The 19400-nt window shown below is 41.0% G+C and overlaps 1 protein-coding gene across 1 annotated transcript; it reads left to right on the top strand.

The window, feature by feature from the left end:
• Positions 1-2003: 2003 nt before the first annotated feature.
• Positions 2004-14383, top strand: ndufa11 (NADH:ubiquinone oxidoreductase subunit A11). Its single transcript, XM_071903502.2, has 4 exons — positions 2004-2159; positions 7745-7837; positions 13302-13424; positions 14199-14383. Exons 1-4 carry the CDS (start codon positions 2081-2083, stop codon positions 14309-14311), a joined length of 408 nt encoding a protein of 135 aa, XP_071759603.1. The 5' UTR covers positions 2004-2080; the 3' UTR covers positions 14312-14383.
• The last annotated feature ends 5017 nt before the right edge of the window (positions 14384-19400 follow it).

Here is a 19400-nt window from a genome sequence, read left to right as displayed (position 1 = left end):
ATAGTAGGATTAGGTTGTAAAGCATGGAGGATAAAATGTAGTTTAGGGTGTGTGTGTGTGGGTGTGTGTGTATGTGCATAGGTGTCATTTACACTGGGGACGCGTCCCCACCATTTTTTGAAATGGCCAATTTTGTCCCCATCACTTTTTAAAAGCATAATTTGTTAAAAATGTTCTGAAAAATAGCTTGCACCAAGAAATGTTAACTAACAAATGAGAACGCTTTGAGAAAGGTTTATTTGCACAATAAGAAAACATACAATGCAATGTAAATATAGAAGAAACAAATTGTCCAAAAAAAGTAAGGTAAGCTAAAAAAAAAAAATGCATGTAGTTTGTGTTCTGTATTTCACATTATTTGCGCACAGCCAGTTCTCGAATGGACCTCCATGGCACCTGCTGTGGCTGCAATTGCAAAGTCTCTATTAAACATACCAGCAATTCATTCCGCTCACGTGTGGTGGACACTTTACTTAGAGATGAAATTATTTGTTGAGGTGAACAGTTTTTACAAGGAAGAGGAAGAGGGAGAGAGCTACTGGAGGAAAAAAGGAGATTGAAGAGTAGGAGAGGGCATAGGTGTCATTTACACTGGGGACACTGGGGACGCTGATTCTAAAATGACCCAAAAACGTGCATGCGCTGATCAGTAACTTTAACAAATTCTTGACACAGTTTTTTCTTTCCAAGTTTTCCGTTATCTCTCTGTGAACATGACAAACAGCCACGCTGTTGAGTTGGGTTTGTGACATTGAAGAGCGAAGCCAGGTCTTCATGCACTGGTGCTTTCTACAGTAGATGTGATATTGGCATTGTTCGATTGACATGGTGTTGCAGCTGTGGATGTGATGCATATGGATGACTGTAGGCTACTTGTGCGGTCGACGTTGTTGTGCGTTTTATGCTGAGTATTTTCGTATTGTCGACTCTACAGCAGCCTAGGCTATGCCCTTTTGATGCACCGTTATGCAATTTTTTTCTCGCCGTAATTATCTACTCTGACCTCATACCGATCCCCCCATTACATTGCCTAAACTCACATATGTTGAAGACCGTTTAAAACTTTTTTTTTCATCTGAGCTCTTATGTCCCTACCACTTTTCAACACAAAGTGACGCCCTTGTGTGTGTGTGTGTGTGTGTGTGTGTGTGTGTGTGTGTGTGTGTGTTTTGAAGGGATTTAGATTGTAAATCTATAGAGAGCCTAAGTCCCTCCCCTTCCGGTGGACCACCATGGGACCTTATTTCGGAAAAAATATGTACGGTAGTCAACGGCGAGAGACAAATAATTGTTTGATCCCATTTGAATTGTGCCATGAATTACACATATGATGTTTTGTCAATTTAAAAGATAATTTTGCAAGTCAAGAAAGTCGCAGTTTGTGGTAAAACTGTTGAACTATAAGACTGTAAAAATACATAATTAGAAAGACTACACACCCAAAAGTCGCGCAAGTGACGTAACTTCCTCTCTCCACAAGCTACCCAGAGCCGCTGAAGCTAAGTCCCTCTCAGATAGCAGGAGTATTATACACAACCTGGAAGGTAGACAGTAAGAATGGATTTAAACTGGTTTAGGATAGTTTTTGTACAGTGGGGGCTAACGTTAACGCGATGCCTGTGTGTGTTTCCTATGTTTCGTTCCATGTTGGTGTTGGTGACGTATATTGTGCGAGACGAGAGATGTAGTTCACTGAGCGGTTTCACACAAAACTAAACGTTACTGTACTGTTTTACAACAAACTGCGACTTTCTTGACTTGCAAAATTATCTTTTAAATTGACAAAACATCATATGTGTAAGTCATGGCACAATTCAAACGGGATCAAACAATTATTTGTCTCTCGCCGTTGACTACCGTACATATTTTTTCCAAAATAAGGTCCCATGGGGGACAGCGGAAGGGGAGGGACTTAGGCTCTCTATTGTCTGGTCCACACTCCGGAGCAGAAGGTGGCGGTAATGCACCAATAAGCTGGATGCCAACCGCCGTAAAACAAGAAGAAGAAGAAGAGGAAGAAGAAGAAGATCTCGCGAGAATTCCATTCTGCTGTGTGTGTGTCCTTGATGTGAAGTCCAAAATGGGTTACTGGGACCTGCAAGAGGGCACAGACTGCCTCGAAAAAACATGGATCACAACCAAACTCGGAACAGCTTTGGGTAAATATCATCATCATCATGGCACGACTCAGTCGTGATGGCTAAAGATGCGGGGTGCAACACCGGACAGCTGAAACTAACTGAATGACCTAATGTTTTAGCTAACGATAGTGTTACTTAGCTAGCAGGATAGCCCTTGCTACTACCGTTAATAAGCAATGTCTTTACATTTGTTAGTGGGGAGGTGATTCTACAGCCAATCTTTCTTTAAACTGTATTTGGTCTACAATCTAGAAAAATGCAAAAACTTGTTTTAAATGAATACAATTAAAACGTTTTTTCCGCTGCTGGAACTTCCTGTTTTCAGCCCAACCGGTGGAAACACGCTAGCCAAATATTAGGCTAGCTTTTGTTCTCACAAACAATAACTATAGACGACGCATAAACTTGGCTACTTGTTAGCCCGGTGCCAGTCCCGACTCTCGAGGCGTTCCATTAAAAACTGTGCGGATAAAATTTTTGCGACACTTTGACATTTTGATAATCACGAGGTGGGGCCATAGCAAATAGGCAGAAAGTGCAATCACACTTTACTTATCTTCGTTTGTCACATAGTCCCACATACCATGTTCAGGAGGTCATAATAGAATAATGCTACGGTAAAAAAAAGTCTCATAATTCTGGATTTTGCTAGTCTGTTATATTGTCTGTAATGCCCCAGTGTCAGATTCTTCAGTCGTTTTGATATTGAAGCCTGTGCGCACAGTGCACAGTAATTGGTTCAGATGACTATTGGTAGTCCTTGACTATCCAAACAGCAAATATAAAGAGATGTTGGCCTGATCACAGATGTTTTGTAGGTAGTTATGGAAATTAACTAGAGATTGCTGGTTAGGCTATCAACTGTGATGGTGAAAATTTCCCTCTGCACTTCATTGAGTTGTTGTTCAGGGTTGTTATCTTATTGGGCTACATGGTATTTTACAACAGTCATTACTGATAGCTTGGCAAAATTATACTCTGTGCTGTAGTTGAACAACAGAAAATACCTGCAGCTGACCTAGAGGGAAGCTGAAGAAGCTGCTGGTAACTTTTCATCCAGCTTAGAGAAGTTCTCACAATGTTGGATTTAGTCTTATCTGTATGCTCCAAGTTATTTACCAGATTTGCAAGAGAGGGGTATTTTTACGTTTTTTTTATTTTTTTATTTTTTTATTCAACTAATCAACTAGCGACACCTAGGGGACAGTCTGAGTAACAACAGGGAGCTCAGCATTTAGGCTTTACTGTTTTGGCAAATAGCCAACTGTTTTGGCAATCTTTTTTGGCTATTTGCCAACATAACTGTAGGCTATGAGTCAGAGTAGTGAAGATTCTGTCTGTTAGAGGCAGTGGTGGTTCTAGGAATTTTTAACTGGAGTGGCCCTGGGGTGGCAAAGGGATGTCTAGAGGTGTTAATGTGCGTGCACAGCGCGCAGAATTTTTTATATGCATTAATATTCTAATAGGCTAAAACATAAATTAATAGGCTACATGCATACATAACTGTTGATGGTCAGTGTCCTATTTTGCAGAACCTTTATACCGTAGTCAAGTAGGCTAACATTAACAATGACAAATAAATAGGACCTTTTTCTGAGCTCATTTACAAAAGTTAAGGCTATTAAGTAGTCAAATGCTCTAAGCAAACCACCAAACAAAAATGCATTATGCAAACCCTGGGTTCTATCTTCCTCTAAATTAACTCAAAATGACTAATCTGAATTATATAGTATACCATACATTATAGCATATACTGATATAATAAGACAATTAGCCTGGATGTTTTTGGATAAAGAATAAAAAACAGGTTCTGACCATATTTAAGGCCGTTAAAATCATGGACTTTAGACTGAGAGAGAGAGAGAGAGAGAGAGGGGCTCTGGTGATACAAAATAGATTGGGCAATCAGAGCAGCCCTAATCTTTCATGGCTTTAGGGTAGAATTGAACTTTCAGTTTACAAAAATACTAGCTGATGCATTATGTGGCTATATCAGGACAGAATTAGTGGACTGGAGAAACTGAAAAATCGCTATTAACGTGGCTGTCTTATTAACGTCACAACTTCAGGGAGGGAGGGAGAGGGAATTACCTTGCCAGGGTCCAGACTAGGGCTGAAACGATTCCTCGAGAAACTCGAGTAACTCGATTACTAAAAATCATCGATGCAAATTCTTTGCATCGAAGCTTCGTTTAATCCATATAACTATATACACACTCAGTGTTTCGCACGGATGATTATTACTGTTGCACAACACGCTGGAGAAAGAGAGAGAAAATAGCGAGGGGCGAAGAGAAGAGACAGGCCAGAGAAAACGACAGAAAGTGTCCAAAGTTTCGGATCCAGTGTTGCCAACTTGGCGACTTTGTCGCTAGACTTAGCGACTTTTCAGACCCCCCTGGCGACTTTATTTCTCAAGAGCGACTAGCGACAAATCTGCCGACTTTTTCTGACCATGGGAAGCAATGTTAATGTGTTGAATCCCAAAGCATTTGGCAATAAATTGGTTCGGCTGATGCCGGTTTTCTCTACTTGCTTGTCTAATCCAGAGAGGTCTGACGGTCACAGCGCTTCCCACACACAGTGTAGCCCCCTCCCACCGCTGAGAGCAGGGACTGTAGGATAGGGTCCACTTGTAATTGCTACCGGCGTACGCCGAAACTGGCCCGGGTGGGCGGAGTCAGCACTTAATATTAAAACGGGATGAGATGAAGGCTAGTAAAGAATGCACGTTAATTATGGCTATATGTAATGGCTAGTTAAGAACGTAAATGAATATGGTGGCTAGTTATGATGTCCCTAAGTTAGCTAAGTTTTGCTCAAGAAAATAACCACAGAAAATAAAATGCTGCAGTCAATTTGTGAAAGCCTGAGCTTCATTCATGTTATTATTATGATAGTCACACACACATACACACACACACACACACACACCTACACCTACTCCCCTCACAGTGATGCATAAAATACCCCAGAAAGCAAAATATCAGGTGGTGTAAGTAGCAATTGGAGCCTAAAATGCACCAGTCCAATACAGCAGGTATATTCAGTTTAGTTTGATTGCAGTGAGTAGGGTCAGCAGGTGTAGGGCAACCCTTCAACATAGTAAATAAATGTACATTAGCCAGTCTTATGAACTTGTATGATATTTAGGCCTAGTAATAAATATCAATAATAACAATTATTTCACCTCGTTTTCAGTAAATCACAGTGTCGTATGGACAGCTTCGTGTGGACAGCTTTTCTCTTTTGTATATTTACTATTGCTCTTTAATAAAGCAAAAGTATTTCTTATCCGATTACTCGATTAATTGATGGAATAATCGGTAGAATACTCGATTACTAAAATAATCGATAGCTGCAGCCCTAGTCCAGACCTTTGAATCCGCCCACTCTGGAGTGTAACGAGTGTAACAATTCTGATATCAGGCAAGGAATTACCTGAATCTGCTGTGCAGCTAACGTTATCTGTGGAAGGGATACTTCGTTTTCAAGAGCCTCTTCAGCTTACTTGGCAGAACTGTTTGCATCAGTTGGCATTAGTGAAGTTAGCTAACATAACTTTTCACTGCAGATCACGCTCTTGGGTTGAGGGCTATTGACATCTCCAGACAGTCCAAATAACTCGAGATAATTTTCATACTGTCTGTTGCCAGTTTTTACACTATTTTCTTGATGTGGACTACCTTCCTTGTAACACAAAATAGATGGAGTCGTTCATAAGATTTTGCTAGCAGCTCGTTATGCGCGGCGTCCTGACATTTGATGTGCAGCTAAATAATTATTCCCCCTCCTGTTATCAAAATGTAACGTTCCACTGAAAAGTTGTGTCCTGCTGGGGTCCAGGTGCTTTGTGTTGAGATTGGAGTTTCGTTTGATTTATGTTCCGCCGATAGCAAAACAACTCTCCCCATAAAGGCAAAGTGGGACAGACGTACAGGTAGAAACAAACATGCTGGTCAAACACCCGCCCCACAGCGAGGTGGAAGCCAATGACGTGGCAGAAATTTTGGGGTGTCATCTGGGGTGGCCAATCAGATTGTAGGGGTGGCACTGGCCACCCCGGCCACCCCTTTAAAACCGTGCATGGTTAGAGGGGCACACAGCCTCTTTTGACAGTAATTACAAAAAAGCCCCAACACAAATACATCACAAATATCATCTCTCTGGATAACCATCCAAATATTACAGTCTACTATATTTGGTAGTGGGCACCAATACAAGAGGATTCAGATATGGGTTGACCAGCATCAGTGTTTGGAAGTGGGTGTCAAAATACTATAAACTGTATATCAGTTTAGCACACAAATGACCTTGTTATTTGAAGGTCCTCCTACTATGCCAAGGTCCGTTCAAAAAGCTGGCAATTGTTTTGCCTTACTTGTCGTCAAAAAACACACATCGGAAAATATAAATTGAGACTTAGGCTAATTGCTAATCAGCGGGGTGTCTGGTAAATTCGGCATGTAGGCCTATATATCCTAATCCTCCAAACAGCTCAAATTTTACTGGAGCAGGGAATGTGCCGGGGAAGTAGTGTTACTTCACACACACAAATTAGCGACTCCTTTCCTTCGATGTGTTCCAAAAATCCACAGAGCGGAATTGTGGTAATGTTAGTATCCTAATCACGACAAATGTCCATCGAACAAAAAATAATGCACCAACTCGGTAAAACATGATGTTGATTCTGAAACAGTCCAACTGGCGGCGCCATGTTGATGATTGTCTCGCTATGGAGGGCAGAGTGTTGAACGCTGAACAATAGAGGCCAGGATTGGACCAGAAATTACACATAGACCCTTTGAAAAAATTATTGGTAGTTGGTAAAGTGCAGCTGATGTCAATATGGAATTTCCATGTTGGTCCCCATCTATAATCATAATGCTACTAAAATAAATGGTTAGCATTAGCAATGCTAGATTTAGATTATCATATAGCTAGTAAGCCCTACTGAGTCTAGCTCAATTTTCTGCTGAGCAATACAGCACCACCACAAAACAATGTAATAAGCTAACAATACGCATTTAGCCCCCAACTCACCTCTGTAGCATCCATTAGTGTTAACTGCTTGCCATGCTAGCTAACCATTGTTTTCATTCTGACAGAGTGATTCCGTGAGCTAATCTTCTGCACAATGATGCTCTCTAGTTGTTGGCAGTGATTGAGCAGAAGGAAGTCCATGGGCGCCCAGGACAGATACCCTCCCTGGCTCCTGTGTTTCTGGTTCTTTTGTGCTACATGCACACGCATGCATGTATGATGTTAGCTGGTGGAGCCATTCAAACTGCCCCTCCTGGGCGGAAATAAACATTCTGTGACAAAACTAAAGACTGTATGGAAAATATCTAGAAACTCTAAAATTAAAACAATTTATTGCAGAGATAATTCAGAGTAAATTCTTTGTCAGTAAGGTTTCTTTCTTCTCTTTCTACTTTTACTCCATAGTTTCCTGCTTTGTGTTGTCCTGATTACATCCTAAATCCAATGTCCAGCACACTGAATTGTCCAGGGTTGTGAAATTGTGTTGCAGTTTGTTGCAGGGCTGGTGAGTTTGGCCAATGAATTAATCAAGTTTGTTTTTTTGTTTGTGTGTGTTTCAGGCCTGGTCGGTTCAGCCTATCACATAGTAGCGTTCCAGCCTGATTCTGCAGTAGCAGCGCTGCAGAGGGCCACCAACGGGACTGTTACCATGGGTAAATATTAGGGCCAACTAGGGTGAGGTTTTTAGATCAGTATTCAGTATTTAAAGGAAAAATCCACTCTAAAACAAAAAATGTACCTGGCATTCCTGGGCCCATTTTGTTGTTTGGAGATGCATTTTTCTTGTCCTCGTGGATAACTGCCAAACATAGACGACATGACATCATGTTGAGAAATTTCCAGCACAGTGGAGTGGAGTTTAATAGCAGAAAACTTTTCAGATATCTAAAACATCAACGGTAAACGTCAGGTTTTGCTGTCAGTCCCTTTAGAATCCAAGAGCAAGGGCTTCTCTCTAGAGCCGCCATTTTGCACTGCCGTTCAACAATCCTAGATAAAGGAGAGGCAAAAGACACCAGTTTCTCTACCGATGGTAGCAGAATGCAAAGCTGCTACAAGACATGTTTTGAGTAAGGGGCACAGCTACGATCATAGATGCGCCTCCAATGTTCATGAACTAGTAAACTGGCTGGCTATATTTATATGCCCATATGCCCACCTTTGATTGAAAGCAACAAGTTCACGCCCCTTCTCTGATGCGTGTTAAAAGCATTCTGGAAAATGTAGGAAATCACTAACTGAAGTGGAGGTAGACAAGGCAGGCTGAGGAAGTCAGCACAATACCAAAGTAAATGACAAATGCATATCACAATATGACAAATACATATCACATTATATCCTCTGGATTCAGATCTCAGTTGGCAGCACACTGATTTTGGTTTAGCAACAGGATAGACTGATGTATAAAATAATTCTTCAGTCTGTTGCGTTTAAATTGAGGGACTCTAAATCGCCTATTGGAGGGCAGAAGTTGGTATTCTCCGTTTCAAACATGCGAGGAGTCAGAAGAGATACTGTACTAGAGATACTACTTGGGCTGTTTATAGAAAGATTTGTAGCCCTATTCATTAGTGGAAGATTTCAGTACATGATTTAAGTTGCATTGTATGTTGATGCCCTGGAGTAAAGCCACTGAAGGTTGCATTTTATGTTGCACTGTTGATGTTGGCCTATGTAACCTACAGTGCAGGGATATTTTATGTTATAATAACAAAGAGGAGTAATTACTTTTGAAAGAAAGTCTGTTGATTTTGTTATACTGGACTTAAATTTTCAGGGGGAGAAATTTTCATTCAGGCAAACTGAAGATTTTTTAAATAAATACATTGTCTAAATTGGAATTTGCAATTGTATTTCCCCTCCCCAGTGAACCAGATATATATATATATACCGAACCAAACCAAAACCGTGACCCCAAAACAGTGATGTGAACCGAACCGTGAGTTAAAGGGTAACTTCGGTATTTTTCAACCTGGACCCTATTTTCCCAACTTTTTGTGTCTAAGTAACTAATGGGGACAACAATTTTTGAAATTGGTCCAGTATTGAGCGAGATCACGTCAGCCGGCAGCCGCGAAACGGGCTGCAATGTAATCCGACGGGGCAAATGTGAAACGTCAATGTACGTCCACTAAAAGTGCTTGTTTTTGCCACTGACAGGCTCAGATTGTTATTATAAGTGTCTGACAACATTATGGAAAGGACCCTACAGAGAAATGAAACGTTTTTCTTTACCTTTCGCTTGATCCGGTCTGTTTGTTATTGTGTGTAACCAAGTAAATCTCCTATTATAATCTATATATAATGATATATTTATTTAGCCTATTATACTTATTTATTTAGACAATCTGTATGACTTCCACCTACTCGGCCCATTACTGTCCTCTCCGGTGCTGCTGGATAAAGCCGCGTCCTCCTCATCCTCCTTCCTCGCCTTGAGAGGCTCTGACCCCGGCCTCTGTTCGCTCCTCTCCCCGCTGTGACAGTCTCTCCACCGGGACCGGTTCGCCTCGTGTGCCCGGCGGCTCCCTGGTGTGCTCTCCGTTTCGGGACCCCCTCCCTCAGTCGCCTTGAAGAACGGGTCGAAACCCGGCGGTAAGATCCCGTTCCGCCCCACCGGGGAGAGGAGTGGGGAGGGCGGCTTGGGCGCGGAGGGGCTGCCGTGGAAAGTCCGAAGGGCTCCAGCAAACACTTGGGCGTGATAACGCGGACTGGGAGCGCCATAAACTGCGCCGCCGTAAAGAAAACAATCGTTATTGGGGTTGAAGATCCGCTCCGATGAGGGTGGGAGAGTCGAGTCCCCGTGAAAAACAACTTCCTCCGGAGTGTAGAAGCAGGATGGCGGCGGGGAGGCGATGGGACGGCTCGCCTGGTAAAGGAACCATTTCCCCGGTGGAGGACACTGCTGCCGGGGCTCAGGGTAAGTAACAGTAGCCTCGGTAGTCCGGTAATCTCCCCGCTGGATGGCCGTTATGGTCCCTGAAAGTTGTGTCGTGGTTTTGTCTAGAGAGTTGGACCGACTTATTGGCCCCGGTCTCGGTTAAAAACGGTGAATTAATGGAGCCAAATTCAGACTTGGACACATAGTAGGTGCAGCTTGGTAAATACATGGTGCATTGTAGTTTACTCTTTCTATAGGCTGGTGTTGTGTTTTTTTAAGCATAGGCTTTATTGTGAAATAGGCTATAAGCCTATAAGACTTGGTTACACACAATAACAAACAGACCGGATCAAGCGAAAGGTAAAGGAAAACGCTTCATTTCTCTGTAGGGTCCTTTCCATAATGTTGTCAGACACTTATAATAACAATTTGAACAATTGAACATTGATGGTTCACATTTGCCCCGTCGGATTACATTGCAGCCCGTTTCGCGGCTGCCAGCTGACGCGATCTCGCTCAATACTGGACCAATTTCAAAAATTGTTGTCCCCATTAGTTACTTAGACACAAAAAGTTGGGAAAATAGGGTCCAGGTTGAAAAATACCGAAGTTACCCTTTTAACTGAACCGTTACACCCCTAGCAGATACTCAGAAGAGATTTAAACTTTGAATATGCAAAGTCACTTTAAGTAGTTGCGGACCTCATATTAACAACAAAATGTCTATCAATGCATTTGTAAGGCTAAATAGGCTATTGGTAATAACTACATTAACAAGGCTATGAAGCAAATGTATTGCCAGGTAGTTCTAATCAAATGGAAACACATGTTGAGCTGATCAAAGTCATCAGTTATGATATATAGACCCACGAGTGCAATGCCGATTTTCTGTTTTTTTTTGCCATAGTCCAATCACATCTCTGACACAGACAGCAGACATAGAGTGAGTGTAATGATGCAGACAGCCCTAGACTGGGTTCACAATGGCCAGTTGTTATTTTAATGCTGTCTATACTAAGGTATACTGAAGGTCGGTCCTGAACTAGACAGGGCTAGGGTTGGTCATATGACAGTGAGAATAGATAGATTTTGACTTTGGATTTGAAGATTTCCAAATAATTGACTTCCATAAAGGAAGTGTGTTCCAAATATAGGGAGCTCGGTAGAAAAACACTCTGCTGCCTGCTGATTTTCTTCTGGATTCTTGGGACAGTAAGGTAACCAGCAACTTGTGGTTGGACTGCACGAGGGGTACATAACGATGAGGGACGATGAGGTCAGATTAGGGCTGGGTATCGAGAACTGGTTCCAAATTAGTCCCGGTTCCAAATAGCCTAATTCACCTTAATCAATAAGCGATTGCATTAACAATACCTTTTAACAATACCTTGAACAGCTGGATGCTTCTCCAGTATTTACTTTTGAAAGAAAGTCTGAGCATTTAGTTATACTGAACTTCCAATTTTGAGTGAAAAAAAGTTTTCATTAAGCAAACTTAAGATTTTTTAAATAAATACATTAAGTAACTTGGAATTTGCAATTGTATCCACCCCTCCCCACCCCCCCAGTACACCAGATCTATTTACCGAACCAAAACCGTGACCCTAAAACCGTGATATGAACTGCACTGTGAGTTTTCTGAACCGTTGTACCTCTAGGTGGATGGTATCATTAAGCTGGCACCCTAATGTATCAAATTCCCATATTCTGCAGTATAACAGACTCAAACAAAAAGATTTCCATGTTATTGCTCGCCTGCCAAACACCATCACAACAGTAGACTGTACATGTGTGTATCAAAGCACAGCCATGACGCATTGGTAAATTGGTAAAAGCCTTTTCCACAAGCTTAATGGAAATTAAATTAAGCATCTAGCACATAGGCATTCATTATTAGATATGCCTGATCATACACACAAAATCCAGGGGTTGTGCATGTTTCATTAATCCCACATAGGGTATTTGTAGTCATTTTTCTCATGAACAAAAGTAAGATGAATTTAAGAGAAGTCATTGTTAGTTGGAGCAGATTATTTAGGGAGTGAGCATCAAATGGTGAGTAAAGTTTTTGTTCATTAAACCTGCAATAAGCGATTCAGACCTTATAACCAATCCTGAAGCAAATGTGTACTATGTGGAGATTTTTTTGAGAAGTAATAATATAAACAAATAGCCACACACATGGGCCAGCTGTGTTGTTTTCACTTCTTTTCTAAAGCTTATTGTCAAACTCTGACCGAATCGAAGCTCCTCCCGACCCATTCAGTAGTTTTTCGTTTTTTTTTTTTTTAAACTAGCTTGTCTCCTTCCTTGCTGTTTGAAAGCGGTGTTCTCCCCCTCCCATTCCTGAAAAAAATCGATGAAGCGAGCAAGTAAAGTTGTTCCACTAGTAAACGTGCTACCTACCTCTTCACTTGTCATTGTGAAACATGTAACCTTCAGCGGGAGGAAAATCTGGCAAAGCGAGACTGGTAACCAGTGACAATCCTCCATAGGTACATTTATCTTAGCTATTAGCCTTTATGCATGGTGCTTCACTAGGTTTGTCTTTTGGAACTTCCATAGTCCAGCAGCTTTGCTGTGGGTTTATTTACAAATGTGTTGCAGTTTCTGTCACCCTCTAGTGGTCGGAAAATTGCTTAGTGTAGCTTTAAAGACATATCAGCATAGCCCAATATGGTATTTACCTCCGTTAGCAAGTAAGTCCATTGGCAACCTCAAATTACTTGGTTCATTTCATTGCAAAGCATGACTTTGCACTGCCTCTCTCCCTGCATTTACTGCTATATTTGGTTAGTCTACAAGTAAGCTGATACCAATTTGACTTTTTATGCAACAATGCCAACTAATTTATTCTAAATTTACTCTTGCATAAGAAACAGAAATGGCAGATAGAAAACATTAAGTGTGCACATTATTTAGGTATTTAGGATAATCAGCCACTAGCACCTTGAAAAACCTCTCGGACTCTTGGACCTCCATGGAGTGGGGTTGAGAACTACTGATTAATATTGACTTCTGTTTTGGTGTTAGTGGAAATTGTTTTAACTACAGTGGACCAACATCTTACAAGCTTGTCTACCAGTGTGACAGTATTCGCCAGGCTCTTACCTGAAAAGCAATTTGGTCTAAATTAGTTAAAGTGGATGGTGAATTTTGGAATCCACAAGCCACTGTGGAAGATGGAATGAAATCTTGTAATGCTGATATGGATTGTGTGTCTGTGTGTGTACTAGCCACCCTGGGAGCCGTCTTTGGCATGGCAACGTGTCTCAGTGCTCAGGCTCGTGAAGCTCCCGACGACCCACTGAACTACTTCATTGGGGGCTGCGCCTCTGGGGTCTTCCTCGGAGCCAGGAGTAAGTATTATTTCTAGCTCTCTATCATAACTGTAGAGACGACAGTAGCTATGTTTCCATGCAGGGAAAATTCCTTTCTTAACCCAGTTACTCCACTAACCCGGTTTTAGGTCTGTGTTCAATGGATTTATTGCAAAAAGCAGCAGTGGGGTAACAAGTAACACAAACCTTTCCGGCTACAAGCCTTCTTCAGTGTTTTAGAGATGGTAGGAGTTTGACACTTTTATATTTTGATGTCAACAGAAAACATGGCAGTGAGCAGTACTTACTATTAGTATTACTATTGGGATCATGATTTGTTTGCACTGTAAGTAAGTTATTATTACTCAGTCACAGAGGGAAAGGGAGATAATCTGTTAACTGGTTTATTCATCTATCATATCATCCTTTGATACCCTCACACTCAGTCAAAGGGTATCAAAGGTTCATGTAAACAGATTAACCTGAATTAACTTAAATAACAACTTAACTAGTATGACCAGTAGGCAGTTTACTCTGGTATGGAAACAGCCAGGGATCCAGTAGTGTCGACATCACAAAAGTACCTATAATCCCAGTAAAGAATCTGTTTACAAAGGGTTTTATAAAGTGGTTACCAATGCATGTGTACAGACTAGAAAGTTTTCTCCAAAATAGGGAACGTACATGAAAACAAGAAACATCAAACATCAAACTAGCTCCCCACACCACAACAGAGACAAACACACAGACCAACATGCATGCATAGATGGATAAACAAGACCCTATGTCCCTTGTGTGTGTGTCTGTCTCCAGCCCACAGTGCTATGACCGGTACATCAGCCTGTCTGGGTCTGGGAACGCTGGCCTTCTTCACAAAGATCGGCAAGATGGAGGGATGGAGGATAGCCGGACCACCCAAACTCTGAGGAGGAGAAAGATGTGTATTCATATGTATTCTGTAAATTAAATATTCCTGGAATAAAAAGTTTAAAGGTTAAGTGTGTAATATTTCTGCTTTACTGAAGCATAATATGACTTGTAAATATCAGCAGAGGTTCCCTAATGGTAGTGAGTGAACAACCACGGCGCACGCACTGCCGAGATTTCTGCATTCAGAAACACAGGAGCGGACCGAGCCTGGTGTTTTTGTTGTTTGAAGGCCCTCCTACCATGCCAAGGTCCGTTAAAAAATTGGGCAATTTGTTTTTGCCTTGCTTATCAGCAAAAAACACATCAGAAAATGTAATTTGAGACTTGAATACTAATGGGTAGGATGTTCTGGTAAATTCAGCATGTATATAGTCCTCCAAACAGCTAAAATATTAGTGGACCAGCGCCACCATGTTGATGATGGTCTTGCTGTATGGAGGGCAGTGTTGTTGCAATGACAATGCTGAATGATAGAGGCCAGCATTGGACCTAAAATTACACACAGACCTTTTAACATGGTCAAGGTTTCTTTGCGATAGCTGGCTTCACAAAACCAGCCAATGGCGATCCTGGTTAACTGGTGGCACAAAGATGGTTATCAGCTTGTTCTGTCAACCCAGGATTTTCTTATCCATTTATGAGCATGTTCACATAAAAGGGGCGGGGCCATTAGTAACAAATGGCCAGTCACATGCAACATGGACAGATGCTGATCTGTCCATGTTGCATGTGACTGGCCATATTTAAGATGAGATGCTGCTATTGATCCCCGTGGGGAAATTAGGTCATTGCAGCAGCAAAAGTAATATTATTCAGCGGGAAGAGAAAATATAGAATATAAGCACACAACTAGAATATAAAATTAAGCAATAAAAGGAAATGGATTACTAACATTTATGTTTTCCCAAGTAGAACAAACTATTATCATGAATAGATGGGAGCAATACAAAAACCTTGTAAGAGCGAAAAGTAACACTGGGGCCAGGGCTAGGAAAGATTGCAGGAGGAAAATTACAGATAGTGTAAATAAATATGGTTATCACTGCCCTGTCATTAAGGCACAGTAGGAAATGGCATACTTTTCATTGATACAATTGGGCCATCACACTGAGGGTGTGAAAAGGTTTTCTATTCAGAAAGTCTGCCTCATGTGCAATGTATTGCACAATTCATTATGGGAATTGTTTGAAAGAATTTCTGCGCACTTGACATGCAATGGTATATATTCATCATTACGATATACTTGTAAGCTATCTGCTATTTGTTAAGAGTGGGAAAATGGCTTGGAAATGCTATAAGCATTTATTATCTCTGATATAATAAATCATTGTGGAAAGCAAAGGGGTTCTGCTGGTCTCTACACACCATTGCCCTGCGAAGAGCCCTTCCTATTTGTTAATTCAATAGTATCCCAAATGTATCGCTAATTTTTGCAATAAAGGTTATTTTAAAAAGTCCATAGGATCCTCTAGGAGTGGTGATGCGATTGTGAGCTGATTGGCATGGTGAGCTGAGAGGTGAGCAGACTTTTTAGGTTTGTATCTGATAGCCTAAACATAACCTGCTCTGGAGCAGGTTATGACTGAGGCTGACTGACTGAGGCTAACCCCTCAGTCAGCAAAACATGTTCACTTTAATTTTTCCTACCAGTCTAATGTTGTGAAGTGATATTACAATAAACATCCACAAATAAATACTAGATCAGTTACACTCAGTTTGTCATGATTGATATTTTTCCCTATAACTTTGCATTCTGTTGATGCAACCTGTGAAGATGAGTAATACTATGAGTACATGTAAAAAATAAGTGGGCATAATTCCAAAATGTTCATTTAAATTCTCAGTAGAATAAGTGTGTATACAGCCTTTATGTGCCTATACTCTTGACTACACAACTGTTCAGAGTAGAGCGCCACCACTTGGTGGAAAGTGGGAATTCCAAGTGCGAAATTTCCCAGTTACCAGTTGTCTTGAACGCATCATAAATAAAAGTGAAAATATATATGAAAATAAATAAATACATTTATACATAAATAAATAGACAAATACACTTGAAAATGTATATGAAAATAAACAGAAATATATACTGAAATAAATGTGAAAATATGAAAATTAATTTAAAAAAATACATGTGAAAAAATAAAGCATTAATTCTGATTCACACAAATGCATATTTCTATATTGATTTCCAGGTTTACCGATCTGTTTCTATATATATGCAGAAAAAAATGTATTCCTTGTTATACTTATACTTATACTACATTTATTTATTCATTCTTTTATTAATTTATTTATCATATATCATACCACCAATGTCAGCAGTCCATGGTAATAAAAGTCAAAATGATCACTTCTATTCACACTAATACAATGAACTCTACATACGAAAAGCAAGCAATATCTGCTGCAATTCGTGTGTGGTTGATTTTAAATTGATAAATAAAAATTGATTTTGGTTGTGGATGGTCCAACAAGTTAAACACGTGAACGCTTCTAAGTTGTAGCAGCTAATGTCATATATGTTGTGATATGAACTTGGCAAATAACCTTTATGCAGCCTGTACTCCTTGGATAAAATAGTAATTGTACTGAGTGGACAATCCTCGGTAAATAAAATGAATGAATTAAGAGGCTGAATGATAGCCCTGACAGACACACTCTAATCACTGAGCTCAATGAACAGGAGATTTGTTGGAATGGAGATTTACAGAATGAGTGACAAAGAGCTGAGACAGCATGTGTTTTACTGGCCAAGTCCTTCTGGAGCTCACTGCATATTAGCGTCAGCTCAGTCAGTTGATCATCACTTCACTGTCCATTGCAGTGGTTTTCAATCTTTTTGGGCTAAGGCAGTGTGCCGCAGCACGCCATTTGAAAACCTCTGGTCTATTGAACACCATGTTCTCCACAGTCCAGTTTGTATTTAATTGAGTTTAAAGAACCATATAGGTCTGACTGATTGACTGGCTAGGGATCGATAATTACTAACTTTAGGATTTATTGATTGACCTTAAATTTTTTAGCCACTGGACAAAATCAATATGGGCATGTGAGCCATCTGCATTAGCTCAGTGTTGCATGTATATCATGGATGTAAAGAACTATACTAGAGTAAGTGACTGGGATGTATGGGGCACACTGTTCAATATACTTACAATGTGACTGATCAGTTCATAGATTGACTGAGCCTGCTTTTCTAGTCACAAATTACATTACATATGGATTTTAGTTGCAAGACCACTGATGCTGAGCTGCAGCCTGGTAGGTCTGTCAGATGAATACCAAATAGAAAAAGGAAGGGGGGAATTTCAGGTTTATGCGCAAGTTCAATCAGGAAGACTACCTAATACCACCCACCTCTCTAGTTTCATTCATGCTTTCTCTTTACCCAATCAGAGTTAGCCGACACTTTCCCTCTTTTCAGAGAGAGCCAATCGTCTAAGTGACGGGGAGTATATGCACGACACCTACTATGCTATTGTGCTACTCACAGAATTATGCTGTATGCTGCTGTCATTCCAGTCGCTGTGCTTACCTTTGCTGCTTCATCCTAACAATGTGCTGTTTTTCCCTGTGTGGCTCCATGGAAGTATCAGTATGCTCCCATCAATATGTCTGCAGCAGAAGGTGATCAAGATCCAGGAGACATCCTGGAAGTTCCTGAGTCTCATACTTGTTGCATCTGTTTCCATTCCTTGGAGAACTGCCCGATTAGCTGATGCAACTCTGCTAATTCAGATCTGCAGTCTGAAGAAGTGTTATTTGGTCACCTTTCTAGCCATGAAGGAATCACTCCATCACCTGGCGCATGGTGGCCGGTCATATTTCCTCAAGAGCTGGCTGACTTTGATCATTCCTCTGCACCGTTTGAAATCTATCTAATCATTGTGGCAGATGCAGGGTCATTTAACTGCGATAATGAAGCCACAGCATTGTTCTTTAGTGCGAACATCCTCGAGCGTGGTTATGGCTTTTGTGTTTCGGGCAGGGAAAAACTCTAAACTGCTGGAGGCCCTAGGCAAAATTTTCTGTGGAGGCCCCCTTTTGAGACAAATCCTATCCTCCATCAAGCAATAAAAACCGAGTAAAAATGTAGTGTTTAAAGCATTGTGTTTATGTTAACAACTATAACATACAGCACATGAATATCAAAATAAAATGCAATAAATACAAAGGTGAATGTGTGTCTCCTCTTGTGTGAACATGAGCTTAAAATGAGGGTTTTCAAGGGGGCCTCAGCCAATAAGATCTATCTCCTGCTGGAGGAGGGGGGAGGGCCTCCCCTGAATCAGAGCTTTTGATTGGTTTTATGATCACTGGCACGTAATGTGTCCAATAAGTTGAAGAATGGTTGAAGATTTTTTTTTCCCAAAAGTAGAAAAAATGAATTAAAGGATGCATTAGGCCTTAGGCATTTGCCTATTCAGGGAGCGCCGGCTAGGTTCTGGGATTTATCCTCAATAATGTTATCCTGTAGTGCGAACAAGCTCAAGACCCCAGCCTTTGGCCCGACAAGACTTTCAAACAGGTTTGATTTATGCTGGCTCCAGTCTCAGAGTTTGGGTAGTGTGAAGTGATTCAAGCATAGACTAAAAAATAATGGACACAGTGAACAAACTCGTAACTGACATCACCTCGTTTGTTTCTAATGGGGTGTGCTCGCAGCATGGCAAGGATTTGCTCGCTTCCCGGTCGCCATTTTGTTTAATTCTAAGCGCTGACTTATTTTGAGTGGTGAGCTCCCATGCTGTGTACTGCCCCCAACAAGCTCACCAATCAAAATGAGTCAGCACTGCCTCCGAGGCTCAATTCATGTGATATGTTTTCAGTCTGTTTGCCATCCTTTCCCAAAGGTGAATTACCTAGTCTTAGTAACTTTCAAGTCTCACAGAGTGCTTTTCTGCAACTTTTCAACATGAAGCCTCTCCTATAAAGGTGACTTCCAGCTGGTTAGCTGGCGATGACTTTTTGTGTCTCTGCCACTGCATAAGGCCCCTCTCCACCATATTGTGCTGTGACACTGTGATGTCAAATGTTTGGCCATCTGTGGTTACTGCGTCAGTGATGGCCTGGAGAACATCATCA

This window comes from Centroberyx gerrardi, chromosome 9, assembly GCF_048128805.1.
Source record: "Centroberyx gerrardi isolate f3 chromosome 9, fCenGer3.hap1.cur.20231027, whole genome shotgun sequence".
Taxonomy (NCBI): Eukaryota; Metazoa; Chordata; class Actinopteri; order Beryciformes; family Berycidae; genus Centroberyx; species Centroberyx gerrardi.
Note: the sequence above shows the minus strand (reverse complement) of the source record. Positions and strands in the feature narration are given on the sequence as shown.

What these genes read in the sequence shown, in the direction of transcription:
- ndufa11 (XM_071903502.2), top strand. Translation starts at nt 2,081, where the DNA reads ATGGGTTACTGGGACCTGCAAGAGGGCACAGACTGCCTCGAAAAAACA. An exon ending in CAAACTCGGAACAGCTTTGG is followed by an intron (nt 2,160 to 7,744) that starts GTAAATATCATC and finishes TGTGTGTTTCAG; the next exon opens with GCCTGGTCGGTTCAGCCTAT. An exon ending in CAACGGGACTGTTACCATGG is followed by an intron (nt 7,838 to 13,301) that starts GTAAATATTAGG and finishes TGTGTGTACTAG; the next exon opens with CCACCCTGGGAGCCGTCTTT.